We start from the raw sequence: 27,654 nt of genomic DNA on the forward strand, positions 1-27,654 counted from the left end.
GAAACAAAGAGGCGGTTATCCAAGCTGCCTTAGTTTTGGTGTAATACTTCTGATGGTCTTGTAAGTCTGCATAGTAAGTCAAAATGTGGAGGCATTTGGTAATCTCCAAGACCGATTCTTCCCTTGATTTCATTTAAAGATCATGAAAGAAAATGTGAATAGTCTTCTTTAGACATCTTCCATCACTTAATAACATCCACTGTGTCATATTCCAGCGTCCTCTTTTTCTGCAAGAGAGCTCAGTATTTTTAAGACCTCTTCCACGACAGTTATTTTTTCTAACCTGCTCTGTTTTCCTCCACAGCTGCTTTGCCTTTCAAGTGTCTTCCAAAAGCACTCAGAAAATTCAGTTCAGATTCACACCATGAGAATTTAAGAGCTCAGCGACATGTGTGTGTTCATCCTCTGTGGGGCTGAGTCTTCACAGAATCAGAGATTTAGGGGTTGGAAGAGACCTCTAGAGGTCATGGAGTCCAGCCCCCGTGCTAAAGCAGGTTCTCTACAACGGGAAAAAAGATAAATTCAGTAATTTATCTTTACCAGAGTAATTTGTCTGTACTGCCGAACTCCTCCTTACCTGCACTTAGGTCCTTTGCATATGAATTAGCTCTGAAGCAGAAGCTGCCTTTCAGGTGTGGGTAAAACACTCAAAATCCCACAGCAGTCACCTTTGCTCACTGTAAATTATGGGTATCATCACTGTGCTGGGCAAAGACGAATGCCGGAGTCTGGCGTGGTTAAACTCAGGCTCCAAAAGAGGGATTGGTGTGACTGATGAGGAGGGAAAGCATGCACAAATTGACAGAACAGTGAAGCTCAAACACCTCTCTATTCCAGCATGTGATGAGGGCTTTTAGGTTTCACCATTCTTCTGCCGTGAATGCAGCTGTGTTGAAGAAGCAAAGCGATCTCTAGCACTGTGGAACCCTGATAAGTAAAATGGAACTATATATTTTAATGTGATTAATCTTCTGTTTGAACCAAATACGTGAATGCATGTTGATCTAAATAGCAGGGTGCAGACACTGAGCAGCACCTTGCACCTGCCAAGTCCTTGGTGAGATGATTAACAGAATCTGCTTCATTAGAGAGCAAGAATGCTGTCCTGCAGAATATACAGACAATACAAACAAGTGATGTCTGCAGAGAAAAGGAGTCCCAAACTAGAAAGTGGCAGAGCTTAAACACATGAATATTGAGTCTGAAATTGTAATCTGACTCCCTGGGCATCTTCCCCTCCTGAAATGTGCTTTCAGATGCAGACAGGTTCGGTATTAGGATTTCTTCCTAGGCTGCTTGCCCTCCAGAGGCTTTGCTGCTCGTGTACACTGTATTTTTATCCTCTGTGTGTCCCAGAAACAAATGTCCACTTGTTTAAATCACTGAATAATTTGCTCCCCACAGAAACCACAGAAGACAACGTCTCTTCTAGCGTAATTATTGTGTTAAATAGTGGCATAATTTGTCTAATGACAATTGGTGCCATTGTCCCCATTGTTCTGTATGTTTTCTTTACAGCAGCATCTTTGTTGTGCAACTTTTTGATTAGAAAAGCAGTATCTTTCCATTCTAAAGTTTGGGCTCAATTTTAGGGTGTATCCTCTGTCTTTAGGACACCTAACCCTGAATGCAATTGCTTGTAACTAAGAAGATGTTCGGACATCAGTTTTTAAGCCCACAGCAGTTTGCTTTAATTGAGTCAAGATCCCGTGGCAGAGATGAAGTCAGAACTGGAGAGATCATGACTGGAAAGCGTGATCGCTTCCACTGTTATTTATCCACACCAATGTAAAGGGAAAAATCAACCTTAGGGGAAAATCATTACAATGCAAGGTTTATTTTGTCATCATTATGTGTAACATACCAATTAAAAAGTTTGAGGGCATATAAGCTTAGCTGGTTTTGGAACAAGAGACCTGAATCTGTGCAAAAGTGAATCAAAGGGTCTGTTACGAGAAGCTGTGATTTGACTCAGAGGGATTTAAAGAAGGACTTATATTAGGTGATTTCCCAGACGACGTTTTCTGTATGTTTGATAGTTCTTAGAATTATGTGCATCAACAAGTTCTTTTCAAAGAACAGATGTTAATTTTTTTTTAAGCTAATAAAAAAATGACAACGTGGTGATTTCTTGTTGAACAGCCTTCAGTGGCCTATGTCCACACCACTCCAGGCTTACCTTCAGGCTGGGAGGAAAGAAAGGATGCAAAGGGCCGTACTTACTATGTCAATCACAACAATCGAACCACAACCTGGACACGGCCCATCATGCAGGTATGGAGATCTGCTACATTGCTCTGTTTAGATTGCATACATGTAGATAACATCCTATTGAGTATGATTTCAGTGGAAGCAGCTCTTTAGAACTCTGAATTAAAGCAAAAAATTCCAAGCGTTGTCACGACAGTTCAAGCTAATCATAAAAAATTACAATTGGGATCTTTTTTTGATGCTTCTCTTAACTTTAGTAGTTCCGGATTAAGTGGATGCTACAAGGGAAGGCATTTGCAGAGAGGTACCAAACACAAATAGAGACATACGTCTCCGTAGGTTTGAATTTGAGAGTTCTTCTGCTTGATTAATAATTCCATATATTATGTGTCTTTGCAATGGAATTAAAATTAAATAATGTGCTTGGCTGGTCATATATTGGTCATAATAACGAGACTCAACATTGACATCATTTTTAATTGCCCTGACTTCGGATGAGCTGTGATCTTGATGACTGGCTAACTTGGTTTCGCATCTGAAATAGCTTGCAGAAGATGGCATGGTTGGATCGGCAGCAAACAACAACAACCATCTGAGCGAGCCCCAGATCAGACGGCCCCGCAGCCTCAGTTCGCCCACAGTCACCTTATCTGCTCCACTCGAGGTGAGAAGCACTGTTAGCAACACAGACCACTGACTTCTCTCTTGGTTACCTTTACAACTCTTTAGCTCCCCTTTAGTTATGCAACACAGCATTGTTGTTGTTACAACATCCTTACTGTTATTTTTGACATAATATATTGCTGTTTTCTTCTAACGTTTTTCTGTCAGAATCTTTACGTTGTACGGTAGTGTTGCTTAACTTTGATCATTGAATGATGTGAATGAATAGTCTGTATGGCATATGTAATCAAAGATTATTTGTGTTTTTCTTGTATGATTAAATCTCACAAATCAATTCCACATGGCTGCGTTGAGGAGAGAAAGGAAAAATTCCATCTTCAGATGGAAAGTGCAGCACCTTTTTTGTCCTTTCTCACTTCTTCCCCTGGACAAATTGTTGAAAATCTGTAATTTCAAGCTGATGTAAGAAGTCTAAACCTACACTTATTTTAGGAACTTGTTTTACGGCCACGTTTAACTGTTCTTTCTGAAGTTGTAGTTGGGAGATCCATTAAGAAGTGCAAGGCTGGATGTGGCTCTGGGCAGCCTGGTCTGCTGGTTGGCGACCCTGCACATAGCAGGGGGTTGAAACTGGATGAGCACTGTGGTCCTTTTCAACCCAGGCCATTCTATAACTCTATGATTCTATGATTCTATGGTAATGTCACTTCACATTTAGGATACACTTCTATTCAAAAATAATATCTAATATCTATAATATTTATTGCACCACAGAGTACAAAGCAGTGCTTCTATCTTTTCCTTTTTAAAACAAAACATGGACATGCACAGACGAGCTTCAGTAAAATATGTAATCAAGTGGACATTATCATCGCATAGGGAAATGCTAAAACTCTGTGCCCTTCAAAGCAAAAAGCTTAATGAGTGACAAGGAATAGCTAATTACTGAGATCTTACCTGCATTCTGGGAAATCAGTGCTAGCACTTAATTACGGTATAAATTGCATCTGGAATGAAAAACTGCTTGCCGTGTTAACGCATCGTATTCAGTTTCCTTTGTTAAGTGACATTTGGCAAACCCTTATACCTACCATGTTGTCAGGGCATGAAGGACTCCCCGGTGCGCAGAGCCGTGAAGGACACCCTTTCCAACCCGCAGTCTCCGCAGCCATCTCCCTACAACTCTCCCAAACCACAGCACAAAGTTGCGCAGAGCTTCCTCCCCCCTGGCTGGGAGATGCGGATAGCACCCAACGGCCGGCCCTTCTTCATCGATCACAACACTAAGACTACTACCTGGGTAAGGGGAACTCATCTTCGGTGAGCAGAATCCATTTTAGTATTTGTTCAGTGCCATGAGGATCTGTTTTTCAGTGATTCTAAAAAAAATTAAAGGGGAAAAATTAAGGGGAAAAATTAAAGTAGGAAAAAATGTCCAAGCTGACTCAGCATTTCATGCCACTGTTTAAATGTGAGTGGAACTTAAATGTTTTAGGTCCTATTCAAATTCCCAGTAGCAACTATTCTACAGGAAATATTTCTAATGGTGGCTCTTGGTCATGTTCCCATATGCATGTGGGTAGGTTATGTGTGGAGATCTCAATCACTGTCTCTCCAAATCCATCTTATGTGACCTATTTTACTTGCCTCTTTTTACATCTTTTGTTCATTAATGCGGTATCTGTGGATTAAAAGAAATGTAAGAAGCTCATTTGCATCATTTTCCAACCTTTTTGTGATAGAATGGCTTATTTCTCTTGAAGTTTTGAGAGCCAAAAATGTACAGGTGACTCTAAGTGGCACTTAGGAATGCATGCTTTGCTAAGAACAGGGCTCTGCAAAGAGCACCCTTGATAGAATCAAAGCATTTCCCACACTACCTCTTAACATTTAAAAAAATCATTGCAATTTATTAATTTTAATCAAGTATGTGGCAAGTCCAAATATGAAATGTTCTATTGCTTTATATGTTTGGGTTTTGCATTTTATTCTCAGAAATGTAAAAATGAAACAATAATTTTAATGCAGGAAGATGGCTGTTCCAGCTGCTTCTGGGCCTGACTTTGTATGCAGATGTTGTATTTATGGTTGCATTTATCTGTTACAGGAAGATCCGCGACTGAAATTTCCAGTGCATTTGAGAACAAAAGCTTCTCTGAACCCCAACGATTTGGGCCCTCTTCCTGTAAGTGACAATGTGTATGTCTTTGGGTATATGCCTGCTATCCTGTAAGAGCTCATCAGTTGTTGCAGTCTTGTATTGTATGCATATGCATATTGTTTGCTCTCATCACTTTTATGGAGATCCTAAAGCAAAGTGTGTAACACCAAAAGAATTCTTAGCAGGGAATGAGTCAGGCTGTGCAGCCAGCCCATAGTATTTCTGAAGTCATTAAACATTTCTTTGTTTATCTGAAGCTTTGAGCTTTGAAGAAACTTACCTTGTTTTTTATCCCTGATCATGTGATTTTACATAATTAATGGTTAACTAGCTGATAATTAACTGCTGTAGGAAGGAAAAAAAAAAGAAGCACATTGCTCAGAGTGAACTTTGTTACTGTACCAATATATACTGCTGTTCAGAAACATAAATCAGTGCTGATTTTTGAATGAAACTTCCATATTCTGCAGAGGATATGATTGTGTTAGCCTCAAAGGCTTTATTGTTATATTGGTAACCAGGGCATAATACTGATTTGCACGTCGAATACAGAGCTTTGCTTTGTTTTTCAGCAGCTGTATCTGTATGTCAGAGGATAACCTGTGAAAGCTGACACTTTTCCTAAGCTGCAAATGTTAACTGTGTTATGTTAATTCCCTTATATACACTAAACATGCTTCTGAAAAATGGCCACTGGAATTGTATTTGCAGCAATGGAAGCTGCAGTGACAATGAGGCATTAGTTGTCACCAGCAGTCTCAGCAGGTATTGCAGACATGATGTCTGCAGACAGTTATGCCTTTGGGATGGGTGGCTGTCCTGTTGTACCAGATGTGGCATACTGAATTATCTTGGTTTCAAACAGATCGAATAGTCAGTCTTTGGTCGTACTGATTTGCACTGATCTGGGTTGCAGTTTACTGAGAAGAACTGCTCTGTCAGCAGACCAGAGTGAGCACTGCTCATGGGCAACAGGTGACAAAATCCTCCTCTGAGGATGCACAGGCATCCTCCTCTGAAACATCCAGACATCTCCCTGTCCCAGTCTTGGTTAGCAAAAAGTTCTGCCTTATTTTTAAGTCAAGCTAGGCGACTTGTCAGGCCCACATCTCAAAACTCAGATTAGGTTAAGAACTATATTCACTTGAGCCTATTTATTACTATGAGTTTTCTGATTAGAATACAGCAGTAATGGAGCATTTAGGAGAACAGCTGTGGAAGTAACTGTTTTCTGTAGTTTTTCTCCAAAGACAAGTTTGTTTGATAGGAGGCACTGAACAGGAGTAACTTAGCCTGTTGATTCCAAGAGGTAAAAAGCTGCTGTGAAATGAAGGCAGCCTGACATATACTACTGACACTGCATAGTTAGAAACAGGTTTAAACAAGCCATTTTTGACTGAGACTGGAACCATGGAATGGTTGGGTTGGAAGGGACCTCGCAGCCCCCCAACCCCTGCCCTGGGCTGGCTGCCCCCCAGCTCAGACTGCCCACAGCCCATACATGGCCTCAGGCACCTCCAGGGATGGGGCACCCACAGCTCAGGGCAGTGCTGGGGCCTCACCGCCTCTGGGTAAAGAGTTGTCCCATCTGCCTTAATTCTGCCCTCTTTAGTTTAGAGCCATTACCTTTATCCAGTTACTGCACTCACTGATAAACAGTCTCTTCCCAGTGTGGTGGCTGCAGAGTTGAAGAAAAGTAATTCTGGAAAGTGGAAATGCAATAATTTCTCTTCTGTGTTGTATAGAGGGCTGGAGCTGGTGTACAGCTTGTAGGTGGAGTGAGTAGTAGATCAGACAGCATTGCATGAACTAGCAGTGTGCTGTGTATTCTCCTTTCGTTACTAAAATTGAGAAAAAGGAATGGAGAAAAAGGCAAGAATTGAACACCAGGTGAGACGTCCTTGTCTCAGTATTTGCACTAAATAACCCACAGGTGTTTCAGAAGTAAAAGGAGAACCTCTCAGAGCTAACAAATGGTGGGCAGCCTATTCTTTGTGATTGTTTTCTCACAGTAGGAAATGGATGTGAACCCCAATGCAAGAAATTTCCACTTCAAAGTCTCTAAAAATACCTGCTATGTTGGATATAGTCATCTTCATAAACAGCAAATGCTTTGAACCTTGCCAGATTATTAGCCTTGGCATAGCACACCTGTTTCTATGTTTTCTACTTGACGAGCACCTTTCAGACAATTTAAGTTGGCATGGATAACATATTGCTCTACGCTGTGTGAGAACGGTTGTGTTTCACTTATTTTCTCTGTTCTTTTGTTTCCCATTTCCAGCCTGGCTGGGAGGAAAGGATACACTTGGACGGAAGAACGTTCTATATAGATCATAGTAAGTAAGCACTCAGGTACTGCAGCAATTAGACAAAGGGAGGTGATAAATATCCAAGTGAAAGCTTTGTAATTTTACTCTTCATTTAGGAAGCCAGGTGTTGATATGTGGAGACATTGATACCAGAGACTTAGTGCCCTCCTACGGTACTGTACATTCACCGAAAGCTTGCTTATAATTGGCTCATCAAGCTTTGTCCCTCTCTGACTTGTGAAGCATTAACATTCCTTCTTTGTGGTTCCTTTTGTTCTTGTTGATATCTTGGACTCTTTGTTGTTGTTGTTGATGATCCCATGGCTTATTTGCACTTTAATAAATTAAAATACACACTAGGAATAGAAAATAAGATGGCCACAACTCCACAAGTAGGCAGCAGGTAAATTAACACTGATAATACTCTCTCTCTTCTCGTCTGAGGTCTTGTGGCAGCGTTGATTCTGATCTTATTTCCTACTTATAGCATGTTGTATTGCACCCAGACACTGATATCTGTTCGGTTCTTCTGTTAGTGAAGTCCCAGTGTAAGTGATGTTTCAGTGTACATTTGTCTTACTCAGAACAACTCTGTTAGTTTTTGCCATTTAAAAACAAGGCAGCACAGAAAACCTTTTATTTATTTTTTTTAAAGGCTTAAGGTGGGCTTTCTAATGGGGCATTTCTACTGGCAGGGTAATCTTCACAGGGATAGGTAACTCGCAAAACAATTGGAAGGCTGTCTGTTGGCTACACAAAACTTAAGAGAACTAAAACCTTCAACAATTATGCATATTTGACAGAATTATATTCCTCCTTCAGTAGCATTAAATCCTAGCATACCTGTAGTTGTGTGTTACCGAATCATTATTAAACCATTTTTGCCTCTAAATGGCTTACATAATTTTAAATCAAAACCAGAAATAGTATACCCACGAAGAACGAGGTTAGCCTCTTTCAAACTTCAGCATTGAAGCGTCCTTTATCTCCTCTGTAATTTTTAATTGTTCCTACCAACAGATGTCTGGAAGCAAATCTGGCAAGTTGTGCCTCACTGCTACCACAGAAGGGTCACAGCATAGAACTTCCATGTTTAAGATACCCGTATATTTGCTGAACCTCCCCAGCTTTGATTAAATTATTCGGTCTCTAAAAATGGTGTGCTGATGGTATATATTCCCTCAGATAGTTTGATGTGCTTATAAAAACAGATGTATTTGCATCTGAGGCCTCTCTCTGTTCCCAATCCGAACTTTTTTAGCTTTTTTGCAGAACTTATAAATGTTGTTTGGGTGTTAGGTTTGTTTGGGGTTGGTTTTTTTTTTGGACAACTCGATCTGCTTCTATCAGATTGCCTTTTAGTCTCATTGTGAGCACCATACTACTACCAGGGGACTCCAGAAGCAGAGGTGATGCCAGGGGCATTACAGTGGACATTGTGATGAGGTTGTGCTCAGTGCTTTGCAAATGACTGCAAACGGCAGTTTATCAGTGTTCAGCAATTTGGCTCTGACACCCACCATAGCATTTCTTCCCACAGTATCATAGAATCATAGAATGGCCATGGTTGGAAGGGACCTCAAGGATGATCAAGCTCCAACCCCGTGCCACATGCAGTGCCACCAACCTCCGCATTTAATAGTAGACCAGGCTGCCCAGGGCTCCATTTAACCTGGCCTGGAACACCTCCAGGGATGGACGGGGCATCCACAGTCAGTAAGAAAGTGCAGTGGCATCTAGCCATAATGTTAACTGTGTGACAGAGCCTTCTGGCTCTTAATTGTTTCATGGGTAACTTGAGAACATATATTGAAGTCAGCCATGGCTGCAGCCAGCTGGGCTTGCTCTAGATAGGTATGCAAGTCTCGGGAGGGCAGCACTATGATAAACTGGCTTAGTTAGATGCAACAAATGTACTCCATTTCACTACTGGAATACAGCTGAATGAGATAACTTTCAACATCTGTGCTGCTATTCATGTCCTGGCTCCCCAGACATATTTTCTAATTGGTAATAGGCATGATTATTTGATACTGTTGTCCAGTTTTGTTATATGCTTTTCTCATCCCTGAGGAAAGCTGTAATAAAATTCAATGCAGCCAGCACAGAAAGGACCGCTGTGGAGCAGCACAAGCTGTTATGAAGCACGCCACAAAGCAAGAAAGCAAAACACGAAAAAGATAATTGAGGTACTACTTTAACTTAGTGGTCTGAAAATATGATATTTTTCAGATTTTAGTTGTAAGCTGTTCTGATTTCTTAGGAGCCACGTAGGAGAATACGTTCGACATCTTAGAAGGTATCGTGAAGGACAACACGAAGGCTTTGCAGCCAAATTCAGTGTAGTTAGCAGTGGCTCACGGAGGGAGGAATGAATGTGTTAAATTCACATGGGGTTGCCCATTCTTCAGCATGCTGAGAAATGAATTAGAGGGAATGCGCTCAGTACATCAGTAGAAAACAGCAACATAGGAGAGGCAGGAGGAGCTCACTGGATCAGGATTAGGAACCAGAATGATGGTGATGAGGTGTAGGTGCAGCGTGAATGTGCTTTGTAATAACTGCAAGGTATTCCTCAGAATAGGAATAGTTAGCAGAATTCGTTTTGAGAGAGACATGAAAAATGTCAGCTGAGCGTGAGTTGATTTATCCTGTGGTGTATCAGCAGGAGCATCTGAAATAAGAGCAGAGGTAATCCTCCTAGTCTGATCAGCACTGGTAGCGTCTGTGATGGTGAAGCACAGGGTCCCATACATCAAGGAAATAGTGGAACCAAAGGAATGGAGGAAATCCTTCAAAACCTGAAGGCCTGATTTGTGAGGAAAGAGAGAGAGCATTGCGTTCGTGTGAAGAATCAGGGGAGATGGTAGATCCTTTTAAAATGTGCTGCAAAATGAGTTAATTTGATGTCCACAGTGCATGTGCATAATGCAGTAATACAGGGAATCTTGAGCTGCAGTTCCAGCTCCAGTGGGTCAAGTTGGGCTCTTCTCACTGTACGGCCATTGAAGTCATGGGAAAGTGTTTGCAATATGAAGTTCCTGTTGCTGTAATATTCTGAGGAGCAGCTCAGGCAGTGATTGATCAGTGACACCACATACTCTTAAGCGTATCCTAGAGCAGCAAGAGAGAACGGACAAAAGCCCTGAAGTCATTTCCAGCTCCGCCTTTGATGTCATAGAAATTTACCACCATCGTTTGTGCTTGTCAGTTTCAAGTCGGTATAAAAAATGAATTGGCATAGAAGCAGTAAATATCGCTGGAGGAAATGTGACTGACCAGGAAGCAGCCATATGAGAAGGGCCAGCCCAGGAGTCAGCCTGTTGGCAGGCAGAGAGCTGTGCAGGATGTGTGGCTCCCAGAGCTGTCGTTCTGACAGCCTCCCTCCGTAATGGCCTCGAGCACTAAACAGACTTAAAGCGTAAAGGAACATAACACAGTAATTTAATATGAAATTAACTGCTAGGCCAAACTTACTGAAGCGTGCATTGTGATGGTTTTGAATTTCCTTTAGTGACTTTTAACAAGAGTCAGCTTACAAAACCCAGCCCATTTTTAAACGTGACGTGGGGTGCTGAGAACTTAGGGTCTTTTCTGACTGTAGGAGCACAGAAAGTGCCCGTGTTACTATAAAATAAGCGGACTTGGCTCTTTGCTTCTGCCTGTAGTATCCTTAAGAACAGTTTTCTTGAAGCTTAGTGTTTTTATTCTCAAACCTAGAGTTACAGAACCTGGAATCCTGACTATTCCTTTAATATGCAGCTTATAAATCAACGCGTGTACCTAAGAGATGCCTTATTATTACCCTTCCAGTGCAGGAGATACAACTTAAGCCTTGCCATTGGAGATGGCATTCAGTTTGGTTTTTGGAGCATTGTCTTGTTGCAACATCATCATCCTGTCGTGATTCTGTTGTGTTCAGAATCTTGTGAGGAGCAGCTGTCTGGAGGCAGGGAGAGTTTCACCGTGGTCCTGTATAACCTCGCTGTATGACCATGCAATGCTGCTGGTGCTCTTGAAAGCTGTAGATGAAAAGAACTGAATTCTGGTACCTTACTGCCAAAATCGACTTTGTCAAAACTGAATGATTCCTTATACCATAACTGCATACTTAATGATGTTATAGACTTCTCATTAACATCAGTGTCTAGGACTTCTTATTTTCCAAAGGGATGTTATCCCTTCACCTCCAAATTTAAATTCATACCGCGTTAAAATTCTTAAACTTTGGCCCTCTTCATGCAGAATAATAACTAAACTTCATCTACCATTTGACAAAGTGTTTGGGTTCCTTTCCCCTCAGTCACGAAATCTGTATTTCTAATAGGAGTTGAATCCAAGATCATGTTCAAGTAGAACATGTTTACTATGACAGGCGTTGAAATAAAAGCAGTGTAATTACACTGGATTATGCTATACTTTTGCATTTTTGAGCGAGTCTTTTCAACTAAACAGCGTGATGGGATTTTGATGGAGATGGGTGAATGCAGTGTCTTCTAACCCTGAAATACTAAGTTGTGGAAACGGTAGGGAAAACGTGTAGGGAAAAAAAACCACGTATATTCACAGTGTGGTGGCGAAGTAGTAATGATGTAATTTATTTTGTTATTTACAGATAATAAAATTACCCAGTGGGAAGACCCCAGACTGCAGAACCCAGCAATTACTGGTCCTGTAAGTACTGCCGTGGTTCTTTTCGCATGAAATGCTGTGACTCATGTACATTTGGTGTAGGCAGCAGTTGTAAATAAACAACAGGTCATGCTTGTTTTCCTGGTCACAGAATCACAGCCTGGTTGGATTGGGAGGGACTTTAAAGCCCATCCAGTTCCAACCCCTGCCATGGGCTGGGTGCCCCCACCAGCTCAGGATGCCCAGGGCCCATCCATGGCCTCAGGGATGGGGCATCCACACTTCTCTGGGCAGCCAGGTGGGGTCAGGCTGTGCTTAGTGAACAGAGCAGGAGGCAGGACCAGCCTTGGCTTGCTTTGTCCTGAGGGACATGAGCATTTTGTGAGCCTCCAAGGGCAGGGGAACTGCTGTCCTGTGCCCTCCTGGCGAGGTGCCCCAGAACTGGTGACCCTCTGTGACCCTATTTTGTTTTACATTCCCTGGGGTGCACTGGAGACTTTTCCAGCCTGCTGCCACTGGGCCAAAGCAGATTTGGGTTCATGAGGAATTGTTTGTCACTGGTATGCTATGCACACCATTCCCAGCTCAGGCAATACCTTCAAGGTTGGTGCTTCTTGGAGTCTTTCCTACTAATGGCTACCAAGATACAGCATTTTTCATGCATTACAGCGTGTTTTCTTGCTAGTAGCCATTAGCATATGATTTTGGCTGTCTGGGAAACATTCTTGTCACAGTAAATCTCAGAATACTTCTGTTTCAGCAAGAATGAGAAGAGGGCTCTTTCTTTAGAAGGATAGAAACTGCTTTATGTGACTGCTTTTAATTTCTGTATTGCTGTGCTATTTCTGAGCAAAGCTCCATCCACTCTGAAACTGTAGAGCTAAACACCCTGAGTAGGGTTTCACGTTGAGATGTGTGGAAATTCATTGGTTCTCATTTTATTCTGTTCTCATCCTGCAACCAGAAACTTTCTGTGCTGGGTGCTGCACTGTGTTCATATTGTCTATTATTTCAATACAGAGCTGCGTGTGAAGGGCATCTGCTCTGATTCTTTGATCAGAAGATGTTGGGAGTTTTGTACTATCCATGTAATAGTAGTTTTATCACTTCCTCTGTGAGAATTTAATTGACTCACAGAGGGCCATGGACATGCATTGCTGCGTGGGCTGTGTCCTGCACCTTGTGGTTCATTTCATAGCTCTACCTGGAGCCTCTCAACTTGTTCTAAGGAGCATTCTCAAAGTCCTTTGTATTTTGTCTTTGTGTAACACCTTATAATCCTTAGCACTTCCAGCTGCATAAATCCATATCTCTTGATAGCAACACTCACTCTTAAAAGTCATAAAGATACCACATGACATGCTTATTGCTTCCTGGTGAAACACACAGGTGACAGTATTGCATTTCAGTCTCTTTTCTCTGCGTTAAAAACAGTTCTTGCTCTTTTCTGTTCCTAAGATAAGAAAAAAAAAAGAGGCTGAGTAGTTGATAGGCAGAAAACATGGGTAAAACTTCTGATACAACTTAACTCACCTTGCACACTGAGAAGTAAGATTTGGGGTTCTGTACTTCATGCATGTGTTTTTTTTAATGACTCAGTGGGTTACGTATCTAGATAGCATGTCTTCAAATGTGTATCTTGTTTGTTTAAGTATGAAGTAAAGAACAATACCTGGAATAATCCGTGTTTACAATTCTCTCCCTGTAGGCGGTTCCGTATTCTAGGGAGTTCAAACAGAAGTATGACTATTTCAGGAAGAAGTTGAAGAAACCCGTGAGTATACCCACACTGCTTTGTGTTGAAGTCAGTCAGGTTATGTCTGGGGAGAATCGAGATATGCTCAGGGTAGACACAGAGTGGTGTTTCTTGCCGTAGCACATTTGCCGATGATTCTTGGCTGCCATACTCCTTAAAGGAGTCAAGTAGAAACCAAGACAGTGAAGAAAAGCTTGAAGTTGATTGATGGATTTCTCAACAAAAACATTTACAAATCTATAAGACTCGCAGACAGAAACTCTCAACTGTTTTGGCAGTCCTGTTCTGTTTTGTTTGCTCTGTGGCAATTCAGTTCTGCTTTATGTGTGGTGGAACAGTTCTGGCCTTTACAGGTATCCAAGTGAAAGTGCAACACGGAGCACTGTGTTTGTTATCATGGAATCACAGAATGGTTTGGGTTGGAAGGGACTTTTAAGATCACGTTGTTCCAACCCCTACTATAGGCAGGGACACCTCCCACCAGACCAGGTTTCTCACAGCCCCATCCAGCCTGGCCTTGAAGCTATCATGCCCTTTAAATACAACAACTAATATTTTTCTCTCTTTTTTGTTGTTGCATTCTCTGTTGCTTTCAGTGTTTCATCCAGTATCATAGAAATCTCTGAACCCTGGGACTGGAACATACCCAGTTCACTGTAATCTGTCAACCTGTAGACTTAGAAAGCATTGGAAAACAAGCATAAGGAGAAACTTGGCACGCTGAGATGTCGAATCTGTGCTTTAGTTTTTAACCTCTAGTCCATAATTCCCTGAAGATATTTATTCAGACTAATAAATAAAATATACTCTCCCTTCACACAGGCTGATATACCAAACAGGTTTGAGATGAAGCTGCACAGAAATAATATTTTTGAGGAGTCCTACAGAAGAATCATGTCTGTGAAAAGACCCGATGTACTGAAGGCCAGGCTCTGGATTGAATTTGAGTCAGAAAAAGGACTTGACTATGGAGGTGTGGCCAGAGAGTGGTTTTTTCTCTTGTCCAAGGAGATGTTCAACCCATATTATGGTCTCTTTGAATATTCAGCAACGTAAGTGTCCATTAAAGTGTTTCCATTTGCAAGCGGTATACATTAGATTTTGCATGAGCGGGGAGGTTACATTTGGGAGTAATTAGACCAACCTTCATGGCACATGACTTGTGCACCCTCGTCAATCAAATCTGAGCTCTCATTTCTTTTTTCCTTTTCTGAAGACCTTTCAATTTGCTGTTGAAATCACATAAAGCATTCTTGCCATTAGGACAGTGCTCCGTGTTGCCTTGCTGGCAGCAACACAGCATGCCATTTCTGGGGCGAGAGGAGTGATGCAGACAAAAGACTATTTGTGCCTTCCCAGAGCATCGTGAAACACCTGCCTTCCAGAATTGTACTGCTCCTTTGTAATTAGCTCACAAAACAGCTTCTCATTTACATTTCAGTAGCTATACAACACCGGTCCTGTATGAGTTCACATGCATTTATGTCCAATTTTAAAACCCTGAGTGGTTCATTTATGTAGATGAGAGAGCCATTCTCCTGCTTAAAGCACACTCCTTTTGTGTCTGCCTCTGTAATCCCACGCTGTGTCCTTAACCACAGGAGGGATGGATTTCTTCACTGCGACTGTTCTTATGTTTTCATGTCAGTGTCATACTCACTCCTTTCTTTAATGAGTGTTGAATGAGTGGTAAAGTAGATGAACAAAGGCTGTACAGTGAGAGTGTTCTCACATTCGTGTCTCAGAAAAAAAACACATTCTGATCTTGGAGGGAAGCTCAGCTTACAGAAATACAGGCTAGCTCAGAATGCCTCTGGGTCAGTGTATTACTGGGTGGTGTGTTTTGCAATAATCTTTCCACGTCCGTGATACAGGTTGCTGCAGCTACTTTTAAAATGTCATCATTTTCATGTGAAGTTCACTTTCATGGAGAGGAGTATTTTAAATTGTAAACATTCACGCTGGATTGATTCTGTGCTGTAAACAGTAAAATACAGCAAAAAACGTACTGGGGAAGTCCTGCTTGTAAACAGAGTGTCTGGAAGCAGTATTTCCCTGAACCTTCCACCATGCATACTGATGGAAGAGATGAATTTAAAATTAATTATGGTTACCCCACAGGCAGGAGGATTGTTAGGAAGCTTTGTCAGATCATCACTGTGATCATTAAAGCATTGTGCAGGATAGACAAGAAGTGGCCCTGAGCTCACGTTACTTATTAACACCTATGAATGTCTGTTTATTAAAAGATGTGATGATTTAGGTTTTTTTCTTGCTTTCTTCAAAAAAGGGACAACTACACGCTTCAGATTAACCCTAATTCAGGTCTTTGTAATGAAGATCACCTTTCATATTTCACATTTATTGGACGAGTGGCTGGCCTGGCAGTGTATCATGGGAAGCTGCTGGATGGTGAGTTACTGCACTGTGTGGCTCTGCTGTTGCAGCTGGATTTTTGTTAAATATATCACTTTGGCAATTAACGCGTTTCAGAGTGTAGTATATCTGGAAATAAAGTCAGAGGGAAAGTATTGAACTGGAAGCTTTGGAAGTGGCTATTTTGAATGGAGATTTTGCCAAAATGATAGCGTCGTGCTCAACCGACACATTTCTCATCAAGCTTTGCTTCCTTCTCCACTCTTGTTAATCTCCATTTCTAAATAATTTCTACCCCAAAGGATGACCACTACATTTGCATGAGGCATTTCCATGCAAAAAAGCTGAATCTGAAACAGTTGCATGGGTACTAACTGCAGCATACATGTTTTGTAAAACTGTTACTCATTGATTTAACAATTAATTTAATTTTTTGCTGGGCTTTAGAATCCCAGAATAGCCAAACAAGCAGTGATATAAACTGACTACATTTTAGTTAGAGGTAGTGCAGCACAACACTGCATTGTTTTTGACAGAAGAGGGACAGGTGGAATGCCTTCAACTCAGCGCCCCACCTTTTGTGTCTCTCTACCATTGAACTGATGTGATTTATACTGCTGTAATTCTTGTGATTGAAAAAAATGACTTTCTGTGTCTGAAATAAAAATGAGCCTGCTGTTAAACTGAGCAGTTACAGCTCAGGTTTCTTGTGGGATATTTCTTTGCAAATGTGTGGTGTTGTGTCTTAGAGCAGTCTGTCCTCGAGTAAGATGGAAATGCAGAGTAGTGGAAGTAATGCTTTTCACCTCTGTTTCAGGCTTCTTCATCAGACCTTTTTACAAGATGATGCTGGGGAAGCCAATAACATTGAAAGACATGGAATCAGTGGTAAGGACACTTAACCCTTATCAGCACTAGCAATTATTTGAGGATTTTTCCTTTGGGGAAGTTAATATAATTAATAAATTCATTAATTTTTCCTTCACCTTTCTCTCTGTTCTGTACCCATGCCCAGAACAGAGACCTTTGCCCAAGGAGGCTGTGGATGCCCCATCCCTGGAGGCATTCAAGGCCAGGCTGGATGTGGCTCTGGGCAGCCTGGTCTGCTGGTTGGCAACCCTGCACACAGCAGGGGGTTGGAATGGGATGAGCACTGTGGTCCTTTTCAACCCAGGCCATTCTTTGATTCTGTGATTCTTTCTCTCCCTCGCTTTCTTTCTTTCATCAGTCTTTAATTGTGAAGCTAATACATAACAAAGATGCAACCCTTTCAGGAAGTTTCAATTTTTAATAATAACAGTGTAATCAATTATTTTATAATACATCATTGATGTAATGAAGTGGTGTATCCAATTGTGTTGAAAATAACAGCTTCATCACAAAGATATTCTTTAACCAATTACTACGTGTTGCCATATACACGTGTACCAAATAGATTCATACAATCAATTTATTGCATAATAACACACTTAAAAGCAATTAAGGGAAGTTACACAAATCTGAAACTGCACCAGCTAAAAAACACAAAAATCAGTCATATCCTCCTTTACAGTAGCTGTACCAGTGAAGAGATTCCACGTTCTCTGCAACCCCCTGGAGTTATAGGTTTAGATACCTTTATTTCTTTAATGTCTTCATTTTCAAACCTTGTTTAATTTTCATCTCCTGTAGGACAGTGAATACTACAACTCTTTGAAGTGGATCCTGGAGAATGACCCTACAGAGCTGGATCTGATGTTTTGCATAGATGAGGAAAACTTTGGACAGGTATGTAAACGCTAGCCCAGAAGTCTGTAATCCCACCTTACTGGTTATTGTCAAAAAGTTAATTAACTTCTGGGCAGTATCTCATGGTTGTGAACTTAACTGGGACTGCTGCATGTTAATGATCAGTACGGGCAGACTTTGACTTTGACTTCCTGAACTATTTAAGTCTGAAGGTGCCAAAGAAGGAAATTATATTCTTGCCAGTGAGCAACACGATGCCTTTCTGAAAAGCAGTATTTGAAGCTAATAAAGGTGTGACAGAATCCTCATTAGAAATGGTCTCAGCCTGGGACTGTGTGGGGTTCTACAGTTGAAGATGTTCTCAAAGAACACGGGAAGAAGTAGAATTATAAGCAGCAGAGTGCCCTTTTACAGTCTCTTTTAATGGTGCAGGTAGATGATGCAACAAAAGGAAGCATGCCTGTTTTGCAAAGACTCACAATCTATGGGTAATTGTCTTTGTTACGAACAAAAAATGTTTTAGTCCCATTTGAGAAGCAGTAATGATGATGGAATTTTAAGTCCTCTTGGCTCTCTCCCGTTTCAGCTCACCTAACTCAATGAGCTACAGACAGATCCCAGTAGCAGCAGGTATAATCTTGTTTCCATCATACTGCTCGGGAGAGGCAGAACTACATGACAGATTTTATCACAGGAAAGCCTGGAGCTCAGTCGTATCAGGGTAGGATCTGTTGTACCGCAGAGTAAGCTAGATGGGTAGAGACTGGAATGTCTCATCCATCTAAATGCTTGCAGGAAGTTTCTCAGCAATTCAGAAGTTGTAAAACAACTGGGGATTCATGGAAGTCGTAGAATCACCATGGTTGGAAAAGACCTCCAAAACCATCCACATACCACCAATACTTCCCTCTAAACCATGTCCCTGAGTACAGCATCTGAATGTTCCTCGAACACCTCCAGGGATGGTGACTCCACTCACTTGCTGCTTGTTTTGCCTCAGGCAGCACTACTGCTGCTGAAGCTTTTACAGAAGTGCCCAAAGGAGCTTGGTTAGGAGATTATACTGCTTCCACACAGATGTTCCATATGGTAGAGGGAAAGATTTGCATTGCTGCAAGCTTCTGTGTTTGTTTATATTTCACTTATCACCAGAATCTTTCTTGAATTAAAGGAAAAACAAGAGAAATCTAATATGTGATAACAAAGAATAGGGTTTTGCTAGTGCTCACAAATGAGTAAGAAATACACAGGAGGTATTTTCAAGATAAGAAGGATGCAAAGTGTCCTTCAAAAGAGTAGAGAATGATGATGTCTCTCTTTCTCCTGAGTTCACAGATCTTAATCACAGACTCACAGCCTGGGGTGGGTAAGGCCCTCCAGCCCTCCCTGCCCCAGCAGTGCCAATAATATCTTTCCAGCACTTTGAAGAACTAGAAAGCATTTTTCTGTCCTTATGAAAATGGGAGGATGTGTTTCCTTTGCCCAGTTTTACCTACTGTTTTGCAATAGAAGTTGGAAAATAATTTATTCTTAAGAGTGACCGTGGAATAATTTCTTCCTAATTACGTCATCTTTAAACATGAAATATTTTGATGTCTCATTTGCTGTTACGGTGTAATAATTTTCTGGTGCTGCTTGCAAAATGCCTCTCAAGGGTGGTGGATTTAATGAGAAACGTGTCCTGAAATAATGTCCTGTTGTATTTTATCTTTTCTTTAAAATACAGACGTATCAAGTCGACCTGAAGCCAAATGGGTCAGAAATCATGGTAACAAATGAGAACAAAAGGGAATACATTGAGTACGTATATATTTGTAGAGTTTACCCTAAGCTTCACAACACACAGTGGTAATGCTTTGGAATTCACCCCACTGCAGTTACTGTAGCACAGAGAACTGTCAGAAATCCTTTTAAAAGGAAATCCCTTTGCTAACATAGTTTGTTTACACTACATTCTTAGAAAGTTTGAATTTTAACCTTTACTGTTCAATGAATTACTCTAATTAAGGCAGCCTATGTCATGTAGTAGGAAACAGTATTTTCTTCGTGTGTTGGCATAAGGAGTACTTGAGGAGGTATGGAATTGCCCCGAATGACTGCAGACACCATTCTAAATTACTCATTCTGAGCACCCTCCAAAACCAATGAAAAGAAATGGCATTTCTTGGATACAAGAATTACCACCTTACAGCAGGATATGAATCTGGCCCGATTTCATGCCTCATTTTGTGCACTGGCTGCACACCTGGGTGACTGCCTCTGCTCGGTGGGTCTCCTAAGTAGTGAAATTCCACCCTGGGCTGCAGCTTTTCCTGGTGAAGAGCTATCAGAGAATGCAAATGAAGAATAAGTGCAGCTCTGAACGGTAAACTAAGGAGAGAAAAGAGTGAAAATAGGACATCACGTTGCTGAGGTCACATTTGCTTCCCCTTCAGTTTTTATTCAAGGAAGGGTTTGGGAACTCTCCACATGTTTAAGTACTCCTTTCAGGGGAATGCTGTATACTTCTTTGTTCACCTCCTTTGTGGTGTGGCATCAGCGAAGCAACTGTAATAGCAGAACAATAAGAGGTGTCTGGTTTTGTGATTTGTTTTCTGCTCTTAGTTGGACTGTGCAGCATATATTTACACCGTCAGCAGTTTAGTTTTTCAGGCATCCAGGCAGTATTTGTTGGCTTACGGATGCAAAATATTGGATGTCATAAACACTTTTTATCTCCATCACCCCCATGTAGTAAAGCAATAAAGAAGAGCTCTTTGAAAAAGCGTGGGCCAAAACAAAGAACTAAATGGCACCTCCACCTCGATAATTCTAGATAAATGCTAATTGTAGTATTTTTTATAACTTCAGAGTCCATACTTCTGGTTACATACACCCACTTCTAAATGTTTGATGCAGCCTAATTTTTTCCAGTGCTTTTCCCAAGAGTTGTGTTATGATTGAGGCGTTCTAGTTGGTGCACAAGGCAAAAAAAGAAGACAAAAACAGAAAAGGAAAGAAACTGCAGTTGTAGCCATAAATCTGCTTAGAGTTCTGGAATACAAAAACAGTCTCATCATTTAGGTACCTAATTCTAACAGTGAGTACATTATCCAGGGTCTATCCAGACTACAAGAAAGAAAACACAGTAATGAGTTTGTAGGCTGCATAATTTAATAAATAGCAGCTCAGCTTCTCTGACATAAGGGTATGATTGAGAGATACCTAAAGTTGTAAATGAGAAGCCAATATTGTTAGGGTTGCTAATTAGTCTTCTAATGAATGTGTTTATGTTTTTATCTCCCATAGCCTGGTCATCCAGTGGAGGTTTGTAAACAGAGTTCAAAAACAAATGAATGCTTTCCTGGAGGTAAGGTTCTCTTTTTTGTCCTTCTTTTTACCCAAATTATGTACGCTTACATCAGTACCCGGTTACAGGAGTGGGAAGCTGTGCACGACCACACAGGTTCTGTTACTCATAAGGTCATTCTCGCTCAAGTTGACATTATTTGAGCTTAAAATAGCAGTGTTTAAATTAGAGACTCATAATAGTTCAGGAACTGTATATTTCATTTTCCAAACCCTTCTTTGCCCTCCATCACTTACTCAGCTAGCAGCTTTCTCCAAAGGCAAAATTCTATCAGAGAAAACCATAATTATACGTAGTTTACTGATTTTACGTTTTCTCTTAGGGATTCACAGAACTTCTTCCTATCGATCTGATTAAGATTTTTGATGAAAATGAACTGGAGGTGAGTTCATTTGATGTCCAGAGACGACAGATCAGTAATACTCATTGCAAAGATGTGTTACATTCTCAATTCGCAAGGTCATCATAGAGTTTGGAGACAAAGATTCTTTGCTTTGGTGGGAAATGAGGATTTTTTTCCCCCAAATTAATAAATCTATCAATGAAGAAAAAGCACAAAAAGTATCAGTAGCTCATTGTGGTGGTTTAGTACATGCATATGTAAAGAATCCTAGTAGCTTGCTGAATTAATGACATACACCGCTCATGTTTTCAGCAAACGTGCTGTAAAAGATACCATCGCATGAAGCATGTGTGCTTCATACTGCATAGTGTTTGGGGTAGTACTGGTGCTATCTTCAACTAACAGCACGTGAATTATTTCCATATCTAGTTACTGATGTGTGGCCTTGGTGATGTCGATGTTAATGACTGGAGACAGCACACGATCTACAAAAATGGCTACTGCCCAAATCATCCCGTCATCCAGTGGTTCTGGAAGGTAATGCTCTTAGCATGTTTGGTTTCTCTGACTATTCCTAGGAGGCAAAGATCCTTTAGTGTGCAGTGAAGTCAGTTATGAAATCCTTTTTCTTCTCAAAAACTACTGAAGAACACACTGGTATGTGCTGGAAATGGCAGCTGTCGTACTGACTGGAGTCTATATTGAAGTGACCCAAGACTGACAGTCTCTCTCTCTGGTGTTATTAAAGTGGTTTGTAATCTTCCTGAAGTACAGTGCTTCTATGACAAGTGTATATTTGCAGGAAGACTAGGAGAACAGTTTTCCCTATACTAGCCCAGAAGTACTGTGAGTCACCTCATACAGACGAATGGCAGTTGTAGCTCCTAGCAGTTGCCTGGGCATTGTCACTTTCTTTGTTATAATCAGAAAACAGTTCTTGTTTGAGCAGAGAAGACGTGGCATGCCGTCCTCCAAAGTTAGCTATCTATTTCTTGCCATGCAATACAATTAAATTCTGTTTTGCTTACTTTAACAATGACACCTTCAGCCATGAAAAGGAACCTTGTCTGCTTCTCAACAGGCTGTTCTACTGATGGATGCAGAAAAACGCATTCGGTTACTGCAGTTTGTTACGGGGACATCACGAGTGCCTATGAACGGATTTGCTGAACTTTATGGTAAGCTTCCTGCCCTGATCACACGCTGCAGGTGGTTCCCAAATGCCAGCGGGAGAGCATAGACACTACTGAAATATAGGCATGGCCAACCTTTATTCCCAGATAAAACTTCTCCCACTGGATGCCAACAGTACTGGAGAAACTGGGGGGCACTTGGAAGAGAAGCAAAGTTTTGTTCGTAGAATCATAGAATCGTTTGAGTTGGAAGGAACCTTCAAAGGTCATGTAGTCCAACCACCCTCCAGTGAAGGACACACAGCTAGATCATGTTGCTCAGAGCCCTGTCCAGCCTGACCTGGAATGTCTCCAAGGACAGGAAATCCACCACATCTCTGGGCAGCCTTTGCTAGTGCTTCATCACAATATCACAGAATGGCCCGGGTTGGAAGGGACCCCAAGGATCACGAAGCTCCAACCCCCCCACCACAGGCAGGGCCACCAACCTCCCCATTTCATACCAGCCCAGGCTGCCCAGGGCCCCATCCAACCTGGCCTTGAACACCTCCAGGGATGGACGGGGCATCCACAGCCTCTCTGGGCAGCTGTTCCTGCAGCTCTCCACTCTCATAGTAAAGAGCTTCCCCCTGACATCCACGCTGAATTTCCCTCCTTCAACTTGAAACCATTTCCCCTTGTCCCCTTGTTCACCATGGGTGTTCTGTAGATGTTCTCCTTGCCCAGGAAGGGTCAAATTCCTCAAAGAAAATGTCAGCTGTGGGCAGCAGTAAGGCTCATCACACATGGAGAGAAGGAAATTGGAGGTCTATGCAAGTGTGGTTATTTTTTTCCGTGTTACCAATTGAGCTTACCTCTTTCGCATTGTGTGCTTTAACCAGAGTGTAGCTTGGTGAATTTAGTAAGCTAACTGCATTTGGAAATAGCATAAATCCACATCCCTGTTTGCTTTAGTGTAATTTTGACCTAAGAGTCTTTGTACAAAGTATTTTGTACCAGTTGAAAATGGCATTTACAATTAGGGTAAACATGCAATTGTTATTACAGCAATTGAAGTAGTTTCTGTAGGGTCCAGTAACTCAGGTTTCTTTTTTTTTCCAAATAGGTTCAAATGGTCCTCAGCTGTTTACAATAGAGCAATGGGGAACTCCTGATAAACTGCCCAGAGCTCACACATGGTATGTCCAGAGTGTGTGTGTGTTCAGCGCATCTGTGCATGAGTTTGTTTGGGAGCAGGTGGGTCTGGTGTGTGTGTCACAGTGTGTCTGTGTCCTAAAAAGAGCAGAAGATGTTATTTAATAGATAGAAAATCAATGCATGGACTGGGCAGGCAGACACACACACACTGAGACATGAGAAAGGTGACGTGGTTGGTGCTGGCTGATGGACGTGCATGTCTGCGTGTGTATCCAGAGCTCATTCATCCTCATGCAGGTCCATGCATTTCTTTTCCATGTTTTGTGTAGCAGTTCTTCTCCTCTTCAGGGGTGGTTAAGAGCATAAACCTTCCTATTTTCAGAAGACAGCTAAAAATTTCTGAACACTGAGGTTGGCCTCAGCTGGTACCCATGGGAAACAGCTGGCAGTGGTTGGGTTTGCACAGTGCACCATCCAAACTGCCCCTGCTCCTCCAATTGGATGTATACTCCTATCACACCCAAGTTATCCAGCCTTTTCTATTTCTTTGGGAAAAAAAAAATGCATTTAAAATATTGAAGTAATTCCGTTTTTCTTTTCCTCCTGAATTTCAGCTTTAATCGCTTAGACTTACCTCTGTACGAATCCTTCGACGACCTGCGAGAGAAGCTCCTTATGGCAGTTGAAAATGCACAAGGATTTGAAGGAGTGGATTAGGGCACTCCTTCCCACCTTCGGGCGCGTTCTGCTGCGCTTCCACTTCTCCACGATGGACTCTGACTGTGGCAGAACCGTCGCACAGCGCTGGTTCCTGGAGCAAACTCTTCGACCATGCGGTGGCCTAAATGCAGAATCTTGAACTCTGGTCTGTGGATGGCTTTTTTGTCATTTCCACAGCCAGTTACTATGGGGTTATATGTACTCTGATTACATTTCAGCAGGACTTACTGTATTTATGTTGTGCCTCTGTAGGCTGAGCCCTTAATAAAAATTTTACATAATTTCTAATGACAATGAATGGAATTAATCATTTTACAGGGATAGTGTTACAACTCATGTTTACTTTTTAATTGATTTAGACGTTTTCAGATTATATTTCATTACAATTAAATGTCATGTATTTGGGGAAAAAAAAAATGAGCTTTCTTTCTTAATTTCGTACCAGACTTGATGCCAGTGTCATTTCTTTCAAGCTCATTTTGAGCCTTGTGTTCCCAGACCATTAGGAGAATAGGAGACAGCTATGTTGGAATTCTTCTCTATATTGGCTATATCAAGAGCACATAAATATTTTTCTGTATCCAGAAGAAGTATGGATTCTATGTTGCGTTTTTGTATAAATAATAGTTATGAGTCGAGGGACAGTCATAACATAGCATGCCAAATCTCATGTTCAATAAAGAAATTGCCTCATTATTCCTTGGTGATATTTACATGTACTGCAGAACATTTTGGGGTAGGGTTGGCATTAATCATTTAGGCAACTATGCTTAACCCTGTCATTATCTTTGTATGGTGGTTCTTTTATTATCCTTTCTTCTTTACTGTGTGCGGTGGAGGCATTCTGAAGGAAACCTGGCACTGTGTGATTTGGCGCTATGGAAAACAGATCTGTTTTGTCTCCTATTTGTATGCATTTGCTAATGATATCTAAACATGATATTTTTTGTTTCTAACTGCACCAACTTTAAAGGCACTTTATGTAACACATTGAAGTCATATCTGTGTTTTTTTTATCATAAGCATTAATGTGATTATGTTCCTTCTCACTGCACATGTCTTTCTGGTGCAATATCTATCAATTGTGAGTTTGGCTGCTGCTGATGTATAAAAGAGAAAAAAAAAACCAACCAGCTGTAGAGCTGAGCCTGCAGACATGTTCCTCAGCAATTGTTTTTGTGATTTATTTTTTACCTAATCACAAAGATTTATTTAATATACACTGCTATCTATCTAATCAGTTTTGTTACCTATGACATGTTGCATGCCTAAACTATAATGTCTTGAGTTGCATCTCTTGTGTGATGGATTAAAAGTGAAAGATTTGTATTTGATCCACTGAACTTAAATGGTTACAGCACTGCCACAGGAGGTGTGAGGGTATGGCTGCATAGCAAGCACCGTAGCTTGGCCCTTTGTGCAGGACTCCTCCCCAGGAGCCCACCTGGTGCTTTACAGAGCAAGGTGGTACAGTGTGGAAGCAGGAGGTCTCCTCTCTGCCCAGCGCTTCGCAGCAACCACTGCAGGTACTGCCTGCTGCAGAGCAGTATCTTAAGGCCAAAGGCCACTGAAAAGAAGGCGTAGTGCTAATAACATTCAGAAAACGCTGTGTGCATGTCAGAAAAAAGGTTTGAGGAGCTAACAGGTGCATGAAGGTGTTTTAGCATTTGAACACCAGACTTAACTAATTCTTCTGATGTTCCTTTCTAACCTTTTGCACTTTATGAGCCTAAACCCTTGAAGGAGAGAAATAAGTGCATTTGAGTAGGTAAACAAACACTATATGGATGATTTAGTCGGGGGGGGGGGGGGAGGGGGGGGGAGACAGAGAGGATGGAGTAAATCCACAGCCTCCACTGGAACAGGTTGCCCAAGCAGATTTGGATGCCCCATCCCTGCAGGCATTCAAGGCCAGGCTGGATGTGGGTCTGGGCAGCCTGGGCTGCTGGTTGGCGACCCTGCACATAGCAGGGGGTTGGAACTACATGAACATTGTGGTCCTTTTCAACCCAGGCCATTCTAGGATTCTATGACTCTATGAAATCCAAGCACCTGCACAGACCTATATACATGAATGCCCAACACCACATACCTGAAAGCACTCCTGAGATTTTTTGGCAGAACTGAAATCCAGCCTCACGCAGCTGAGATGGGAGCAGAAATCAGGTTATGTCAGAATCATCTTTGTTCAACGCTTCATCAGCAAAACTATTCCTAATTGCTCAGGTGACCACAAGAGGAAGCCAGCCCATTGCTTCTTGGTGTCCCGATGAGCTGCACTATTACCACACAGCGCTGTGTTTTGCCTTTGCAGGTGCAGTTTGGAGCACAACAGCTTCTCTCACTGCAAAGTGAACCTCTCCTTCTCCTCTTGCAATTCAGATCACAAATGAGCGTGGCTACATGCAAAGTAAGCTGAAGGGAACTGCTCAGCCCAGTCCTTGCACTGCACAGAGCTTTACTACCCCAGCCTTGTGCACACAGAACACACTTCAGCTCATTCACCACAAAACGACTCAAATTTAAAACTTTTATCCAGCCCCATGCTAATAAATGGCAATTTATTACTTCCTCAGCCATTGCTTCTTGGCTCGCGCAAAGCCTTGCAGCAAACAGCAAAGGCAACTTGCAGCCACAGCGTAGAGCAGGCATGTCCAACCACCACTCAGCACTGCCCACATGGCAGGGACCCTTCCCATTGACCCAGCAGGAAGCTCGTGTCAGACCTCTGATACAAGGATCCCACCAGTAATCAAGCAGTCGATGATTTGCCATTGATTATTTTCCACAGCTTTGGTTCAGGAGCCTCAATCAAGTTGAACTTTTTCTCATTTGAATGCATCAGCTGTTCTCACCCATAGGCAGGAGCATAATGCAATGCGGCCTGTTCAGGATTTTGTGCTTGTAGCTTACACAATATTTTCAAATTTCGATGTTCTATCAGATATTTATGTCATAGCAGCATGGAATGGCTTGGCTTGGAAGAGACCTCAAGGATCATGAAGTGCCAGCCTCCCTGCCAAGAGCAGGGCTGCCAGCCACTAGATCGACTACTACATCACATAGTCCATGGCCCCATCCAGCCTGGTCTTAAGCACCTGCAGGGACGGGGCGTGCACAGCCTTTCTGGGCAGCTGTTGCAGCACCCCACCACTCTCAGTAAAAAACTTCC

General features: G+C 41.8%; 1 protein-coding gene across 16 annotated transcripts in view; it reads left to right on the forward strand.

Moving 5' to 3' along the window:
• Positions 1-25,816, forward strand: part of LOC124416941 (NEDD4 like E3 ubiquitin protein ligase) — a 130,105-nt gene extending 104,289 nt beyond the window's left edge. For 10 of the 16 annotated variants that reach the window (XM_004948998.5, XM_046905707.1, XM_040656285.2 and 7 more), the window contains 19 exons: positions 2,143-2,274; positions 2,756-2,875; positions 3,938-4,135; positions 4,943-5,020; positions 7,281-7,335; positions 7,425-7,481; positions 11,924-11,982; positions 13,649-13,714; positions 14,519-14,748; positions 15,987-16,108; positions 16,890-16,960; positions 17,744-17,839; positions 19,527-19,600; positions 21,089-21,149; positions 21,472-21,531; positions 21,922-22,029; positions 22,574-22,670; positions 23,731-23,803; positions 24,377-25,816. In XM_004948998.5, coding sequence (XP_004949055.1) covers positions 2,143-2,274; positions 2,756-2,875; positions 3,938-4,135; positions 4,943-5,020; positions 7,281-7,335; positions 7,425-7,481; positions 11,924-11,982; positions 13,649-13,714; positions 14,519-14,748; positions 15,987-16,108; positions 16,890-16,960; positions 17,744-17,839; positions 19,527-19,600; positions 21,089-21,149; positions 21,472-21,531; positions 21,922-22,029; positions 22,574-22,670; positions 23,731-23,803; positions 24,377-24,479 — 1,860 coding nt within the window. In that variant the 3' untranslated portion in view covers positions 24,480-25,816. The remainder of the gene's footprint in view (positions 1-2,142; positions 2,275-2,755; positions 2,876-3,937; positions 4,136-4,942; positions 5,021-7,280; positions 7,336-7,424; positions 7,482-11,923; positions 11,983-13,648; positions 13,715-14,518; positions 14,749-15,986; positions 16,109-16,889; positions 16,961-17,743; positions 17,840-19,526; positions 19,601-21,088; positions 21,150-21,471; positions 21,532-21,921; positions 22,030-22,573; positions 22,671-23,730; positions 23,804-24,376) is intronic. The other 6 variants (XM_424462.8, XM_046905706.1, XM_040656283.2 and 3 more) reach the window with 1 other exon arrangement.
• Positions 25,817-27,654: the final 1,838 nt, after the last annotated feature.

This window comes from Gallus gallus, chromosome Z, assembly GCF_016699485.2.
Source record: "Gallus gallus isolate bGalGal1 chromosome Z, bGalGal1.mat.broiler.GRCg7b, whole genome shotgun sequence".
NCBI classification, from domain to species: Eukaryota; Metazoa; Chordata; class Aves; order Galliformes; family Phasianidae; genus Gallus; species Gallus gallus.